Raw genomic sequence first — 7,029 nt, 5'->3', positions numbered from 1 at the left:
AGCCAGACGCCCCCTCGGCGACCCCTCCCCCTCGGTGACCCCAATATGAACAAGTTATGTGCTGCCCCACTGCTGGGGTCAATCACCACCCTGTGCCTTGTACCTGTCGGGTCACTCCAAACATCTCATCCGTCCCCAACCCCCAGAGCTTATCTTTCCGAGGGCGCAGCGGGCGTCTGCACCGTAGCTTGGTAGCGGGTGGGTCCTGGCACGATCCCTCTGGGGCGTGTTTACACGAGCGGCCAGTGCCTGGCCCCTCGTAGAAGCGTTTGTGGTTTTGCAACCCCTGGTTTCGCCAAGTTCATATCCCGGGCAGCGAATGCGCGGCAGGGCCTGACTGGAGGCCTCCCGCCAGCTCTTTCCGACCTGGCCTCATATCGCAGGGTCCCCTGCTAACCCCCTGGCTCCCAACCCGTGGCCCCCGGCCTGGCAGAGGGGAGGGTTCCTGGCTGTTATCTCACTGGGCGCCGCGAGCCCCGGCCCAGCTCAGAGGAGGCCGAACGGCTGGGGACACCCCGTGCCACTGCAGAGGCCGGCCCGGCTCATTGGTGAAGGTGTTAAACAGAGCAGGGCTGAGACGCACCCCCGCTGGAAACCTGCCCGAAGATGCCGAGGCCCCGGCCCTGTTTGCAGGCCGAGCAGTTGGCCACTTTGGAATAAACTCAACGGTCGCCGCCTTCGTTTTCAGCCACTCGGGTTTTTTAATCACACTCAGCTGGAGGGACCGACGAGCCCTCGGGTCACAGCTGGCATAAAACGCACGGGGCCGGGGGGGCCAGTGAATCGGGTGACCAGGCTGGCCCCGTGGGCGACCAAGGGGCTTTTTGTTTTCAAGTCACGGGCTCGTCTTTGGGACAGACGAGGGGCCGGGATCAAGCCCAGCTCGACGGGCCGAGCGTCCCCACGGGAAACCAGAGGCCGAGCGCGGTCATGGCAGGGCAGAAGGGCCTGTCCCAAACCAAGACGCTGGGGTCAAGCGAGGCAGCAACTGGTCTTCGGAGCCCTGCCACCGGGGCTAAGGAACGAGCAGCTGCTGGGGGGCAAACTCCCATCACCCCAGAGCCGAGGGGCAGACGGGAGACAGCGTGGGGGGCAGGTGAAGTGGGCTGGGGGTGATCGGATGGGGCACCCAACCTGCAGCCCGCCCAGGGTTTAAATAAATCTGGGCTCCCCCCAGCTCCCTCCCCACCCCGGGTTGAGTCCTGCTGCCCGGTTCAGATCCACCTCCCCCACCGGTACCCTCATACCAAGAAGCCAAAGCCCTGGCCAGCTCCCTGAAACCCCAACTCTCAGCCACGCTGGATGGGAACTGACAGGAGTCCTGGCTCCCAGGCTCCCCCTGCTCTAACCACCAGCCCCCACTCCCCTCCCAGAGCCAGGGAGAGAACCCAGGAGTCCTGGCTCCCAGCCCCCCCTCCTCTAACCCACTGGACTCCACTCCCCTCCCAGAAACAGAAGAGAACCCTAAAGCCCCCCGACTCCATTTCCTACAGCACGGAGCCCCCCAGTATCCAGCCTTGACTGCCAGGGGAGAGTGCCCCCTGCCCACGCCCCACAGCACAGCATCCGCCCCCCCGCCCCCAGCCCTGACTGCCAGGGGAGAGTGCCCTCTGCCCACTCCCCACAGCACAGTGCCCCCCAGCATCCAGCCCTGACTGCCAGGGGAGAGTGCCCTCTGCCCACTCCCCACAGCACGGTGTCCCCCAGTGTCCATCCCTGACTGCCAGGGGAGAGCGCCCCTGCCCACTCCACCGCAGCAGGGTACCCCGAAGCGCCGGAGGTTCTCACTACAGAACCGGGCCCCCCAGTGCCTCCTCCGAGGCAGCAGCCGTGGTGTTGAAGATCTTGGCTAGCAAGGAGCGGCGGGTCTGGGATTTCAACTGGATCTCCTGGGCCTTGGCCAGCTGCCCACGGAGCCGGCGCCCGCCCGCGCCCGCCTTGCACTGCTGGATCTCCTCCTCCGTGAGGCGCTGGACGAAGCCCCAGCTCTTCTCCTCGGTGGGGGTGTGGGTGGTGGCGGCGGCGGCCCGGCGGGCGAAGCGCTGGCTGGTCTCCACGCTGTGCAGGTAGAAGTTGGTCTCGCGCTTGGCCTGAGAGATCTCGACCCGCAGGCGCTGCTGCCGGACCTGCTGCTCGTAGGCCAGGCGCTCGTTCAGCTGTGGCCATTTGAACCGGTGCAGGTACTGCGGGGACGGACGGACAGACGGACACGTCACTGCCTCTGACCGGCTGGACCCCGCTCCCCTCCCAGAGCCAGGGAGAGAACCCAGGAGTCCTGGCTCCCAGCCCCCATGTTCTAACCACCAGACCCCGCTCCCCTCCCAGAGCCAGGGAGAGAACCCAGGAGTCCTGGCTCCTGCCCCCTGTGCTCTAACCACTACATCCCACTCCCCTCCCAGAGCCAGGGAGAGAACCCAGGAGTCCTGGCTCCCTGCCCCCTGTGCTTTAACCACCAGACCCTGCTCCCCTCCCAGAGCCAGGGAGAGAACCCAGGAGTCCTGGCTCCCTGCCCCCTGTGCTCTAAGCACTACACCCCACTCCCATCCCCTAGCCAGGGAGAGAATCCAGGAGTCCTGGCTCCCAGCCCCCGTGTTCTAACCACCAGACCCCCGTCCCCTCCCACAGCCGGGGAGAGAACCCAGGAGTCCTGGCTCCCAGCCTGGCACCCCACCCCTACCCCCCAAGTGCCAGACCCTGCTCCCCTCCCAGAGCCGGCACCTTCATGTTCCACAGGTCGTAGCGGAAGCGGCTGCGCCGGCGGGTGCTCATGGGTGTGTTGTGCAGACTGGCGGCCACGAGCTTCGCTATGCGCTTGTCCCTGAACTCCACCCAGCCCTCCACGTAGTACGTGCCCCTGGCGCCAGCCTTCTTCTTCCGCTTCTGGATGAAGCGCTCTGGGGGCACAGAGAGATCAGCCCCTGCCATACCCCCCGCAAGCCCCTTCCAGCCACGGCCTGCCCGGCGCGGGATGCAGCCACCTCTGGGGGGGGGGGGCGGTTGGGGAACAACCGCACATAACGCCGCAATATATTTTCAGCAGGAAGTGAAGGGGAGCTCGATGTGCAACCGGAGCCACCAATTCCAGCTGAAGACGGGATTTTGCCAGGACGCCTGGGTTCGCGCCCCAAATACTGGGTGAAAACCAGCAAGGGAGATTTAGTGACTGCAAAAGGTCAGGGCACGTCTGTGTGACCGATGTCCCCCTCTGCCCCTTCAAGTGCCCGGCCCTGCCTGCCAGGGGAGAGCAGCCCCTGCCCAGCTCCCAACCCTGCTCCCTACAGCACAGCACCCTCCAGAGCCCGTCCCCCTTCCCAGCCCCCCACCCACACTCCATGGACTCACCCTCGGGCTGCAGGAAGATGCGCCCGACCTCCCCATAGACGCTGAGCAGGTTTCGGGCATGCCGGGGCCGGAAGCCAGGCGGGATGTGCCCTAGGTAGATGATGCCCGGCACAATCTTCTTACCCTGGGGGGGGTTAGGGGCACCAGGTGGGGGGCTCCCGTCCTCGCCTGCCTCCTGCCCGGTCCCCGGGAGGCTTCCATCTTCGCCTGCAGCCTGCCCGGGACTCAGGGGGCTTCCATCCTCGCCTGCCTCCTGCCCGGTCCCCGGGAGGCTCCCATCTTCGCCTGCAGCCTGCCTGGGACTCAGGGGGCTTCCATCCTCGCCTGCTGCCTGCCCAGCCCCCAGGGGGCTTCCATCCTCACCTGCCGTCTGTGGCTCCTCCAGCATCCTGGGCGCTGCCCCCTGCCAACAGGGAGGGGTTAAAGCCAGCCTCAGGCCACCCCTGACCTCCATGCCGCCCCCCATTGCCCAGCTCCACAGCCCCTAATCCCTCTATGCTCCATCCCCATATCTCCCACAGCCCTTCACCCCATTCCCCACCCCGCAGCCCCCGTAAAGCCTACCCCTACATGTCCCTGTCTCCACATCTCACCTCTCCTCCACCCCATTCCCCATCCCTACAGCCCCCCATATTTCCCACCCTCCAGATCCCCTGTCCCCCCCATGCCCCAGCCTACAGACCCTCCTGATCCCATGGGCTCTGCTGTCCTCCCCCCACCCCACGTGCTCGAGCACCCCCAGCTCTGCCCCATCCATTCCCCCTTCCTCCTCACCCATCCTCTCTCCTGCATCCCCTGGCCCCCCACGTCCCCCCCCACACCTGATCTCATGCCCCCCCAGACGTCCCCCTCCGCCCTACACATCTCTCCCTCCCCCAGTCCCCCATCTCCCACGAGACCCCCACCCCCTGCCGCCCTTCCCCCAACCTCCCTCTCCCTCCGCCAGTCCCCTCCTCCCACGTTCCTCGAGCCACCCAAACCCACGTGCTCCTGCACCCCCCCGCCGGCTGCAGCTCCCAGAGACCGCCCAGCCCTCCCCTCACCCGCCCCCACGGGCCGCATCTCACTCACTCGCTCCCCGCTGGCCTCACTTTACGGCCCGCGAGCCCTACGGAGACCGACCGACCGACCCGGAAACCAATGGCAGAGGGGGCGTGGTCAGAACGGTCAAGAGGAAATGGGGAGGAGCCAGGGCGGGGAAAGGGGCGGGGTGAGAACGCCCAGGAAGGCGCGGGGGCGGAGCCAGGGCGGAGTTAGAACGTCCAGAAGGAAGCGCGGCCCGAGGAGGGGCGGGGTTAGAACGTCCAGGAGGAAGCGGGGGCGGAGCTGGGGAGGGGTTAGAACGCCCAGGGGAAGGGGCGGGGCCAGGGCTGTGAGGGGCGTGGCTGGAGGGAAGGAAGTGGTGGGGGCCGAAGGAAGGAACGGGCTGGGAAAGGAATAACTGAAGGGGTCGGGCCAGGATAATGTGAACTCAGCTCTCCCTGACCTCTGGCTGCTCCCTGCCTCAGTTTCCCCATCTGCCCAAGGGGAGGGGAGGGGGGAAGCAGTCACAGCCTCATCCTGCCTCCCAGGACAGTGGGAGGATACAGACTGTGAGGGACTCGGCCATGGGGGATGGACCCAGAGCCTAGAGGGCTCTTAAGCAGGCCCTGATCCAGCGGCTGGCCGTGGCAGCTGGACAGGCAGGGAGCGGAAATGGGGATGCGGCGGGTCACAGGGAGGAGGTGAATCAAGGGATGGGAGGGTTCACCCTCTAATGAGACCAAAATACATCGGCCCTCGTGGGACGCAGCGGCTGGAGAAAAGGCGAGACCAAATGTGCGTGGCAGGAACTGAGGAGGTGACAGCAGGCGCCCCCCCAATTCCCTGCTGACCTGATCTGGGAGATACGGTCCCTGCCCCAGCTGAGATCCGTGCTGCCCAGACACACAGCGAGAGACAGATCCTGCCCCAGCTGGGATCAGGTCCTCGTTGCGCCGGGCACTGCCCAGACACACAGCGAGAGACAGACCCTGCCCCAGCTCAGATCAGGGCCCCGTTGTGCGGAGCGCTGCCCAGACACACAGCGAGAGACAGATCCTGCCCCAGCTCAGATCAGGGCCCCGTTGTGCGGAGCGCTGCCCAGACACACAGCGAGAGACAGACCCTGCCCCAGCTCAGATCAGGGCCCCGTTGTGCGGAGCGCTGCCCAGACACACAGCGAGAGACAGATCCTGCCCCAGCTGGGATCAGGGCCCTGTTGCGCCGGCACTGCCCAGACACATAGCGAGAGACAGACCCTGCCCCAGCTGGGATCAGGGCCCAGTTGCGCCGGGCATTGCCGAGACACACAGCGAGGGACACACTCTGCTCCAGCTTGGATGAGGGCCCCATTGTGCCTGGCATTGCCCAGACACACAGCGAGAGACAGACCCTGCCCCAGCTCAGATCAGGGCCCTGTTGTGCTGGGCACTGCCCACACACACAGCGAGAGACAGATCCTGCCCCAGCTCAGATCAGGGCCCTGTTGTGCTGAGCGCTGCCCAGACACACAGCGAGAGACAGGCCCTGCCCCAGCTCAGATCAGGGCCCCGTTGTGCCGGGCGCTGCCCAGACACATAGCGAGAGACAGACCCTGCTCCAGCTGGGATCAGGGCCCCGTTGTGCGGGGCGCTGCCCAGACACACAGCGAGAGACAGACCCTGCCCCAGCTGGGATCAGGGCCCCGTTGCGCCGGGCACTGCCCAGACACACAGCGAGAGACAGACCCTGCCCCAGCTGGGATCAGGGCCCCGTTGCGCCGGGCACTGCCGAGACACACAGCGAGAGACAGGCCCTGCCCCAGCTGGGATCAGAGCCCTGTTGCGCCAGGCACTGCCCAGACACACAGCGAGAGACAGGCCCTGCCCCAGCTGAGATCAGGGCCCCATTGGGCCGGGCACTGCCCAGACACACAGCGAGAGACAGACCCTGCCCCAGCTCAGATCAGGGCCCTGTTGTGCTGGGCACTGCCCAGACACACAGCGAGAGACAGATCGTGCCCCAGCTCAGATCAGGGCCCTGTTGTGCTGAGCGCTGCCCAGACACACAGCGAGAGACAGGCCCTGCCCCAGCTGGGATCAGGGCCCCGTTGTGCCGGGCACTGCCCAGACACACAGCGAGAGACAGGCCCTGCTCCAGCTTGGATGAGGGCCCCATTGTGCCTGGCACTGTCCAGACACACAGCGAGAGACAGGCCCTGCCCCAGCTCAGATCAGGGCCCTGTTGTGCCGGGCACTGCCCAGACACATAGCGAGAGACAGATCCTGCCCCACCTGGGATCAGGTCCCCGTTGCGCCGGGCACTGCCCAGACACACAGCGAGAGACAGATCCTGCCCCAGCTCAGATCAGGGCCCTGTTGTGCTGAGCGCTGCCGAGACACACAGCGAGAGACAGGCCCTGCCCCAGCTGAGATCAGGGCCCCGTTGCGCCGGGAGCTGCCCAGACACATAGCGAGAGACAGGCCCTGCCCCAGCTGAGATCAGGGCCCCATTGTGCCGGGCACTGCCCAGACACACAGCGAGAGACAGGCCCTGCTCCAGCTTGGATGAGGGCCCCATTGTGCCTGGCACTGTCCAGACACACAGCGAGAGACAGGCCCTGCCCCAGCTCAGATCAGGGTCCCATCGTGCTGGGCGCTGCCCAGACATACAGCGAGAGACAGGCTC

At 66.2% G+C, this 7,029-nt stretch overlaps 1 protein-coding gene across 6 annotated transcripts; it reads right to left on the bottom strand.

Annotated features, from left to right (window-relative positions):
• Nucleotides 1-677: 677 nt before the first annotated feature.
• Nucleotides 678-4,510, bottom strand: ABT1 (activator of basal transcription 1). 6 transcript variants are annotated; one of them, XM_050927371.1, is made up of 5 exons: nucleotides 4,434-4,510; nucleotides 3,706-3,745; nucleotides 3,343-3,588; nucleotides 2,719-2,894; nucleotides 678-2,183 (listed from the first exon to the last, which is right to left on the bottom strand). In XM_050927371.1, exons 2-5 carry the CDS (start codon nucleotides 3,728-3,730, stop codon nucleotides 1,788-1,790), a joined length of 843 nt encoding a protein of 280 aa, XP_050783328.1. In that variant the 5' UTR covers nucleotides 3,731-3,745; nucleotides 4,434-4,510; the 3' UTR covers nucleotides 678-1,787. The 6 variants fall into 6 exon arrangements, with proteins under 6 accessions (XP_050783328.1, XP_050783327.1, XP_050783329.1 ...); XM_050927370.1 differs by having other exon boundaries at nucleotides 4,410-4,506; XM_050927372.1 differs by lacking the exon at nucleotides 4,434-4,510 and adding an exon at nucleotides 4,303-4,354.
• Nucleotides 4,511-7,029: the final 2,519 nt, after the last annotated feature.

This window comes from Gopherus flavomarginatus, chromosome 18 (genome assembly GCF_025201925.1).
Source record: "Gopherus flavomarginatus isolate rGopFla2 chromosome 18, rGopFla2.mat.asm, whole genome shotgun sequence".
Lineage (NCBI taxonomy): Eukaryota > Metazoa > Chordata > Testudines > Testudinidae > Gopherus > Gopherus flavomarginatus.
Note: the sequence above shows the minus strand (reverse complement) of the source record. Positions and strands in the feature narration are given on the sequence as shown.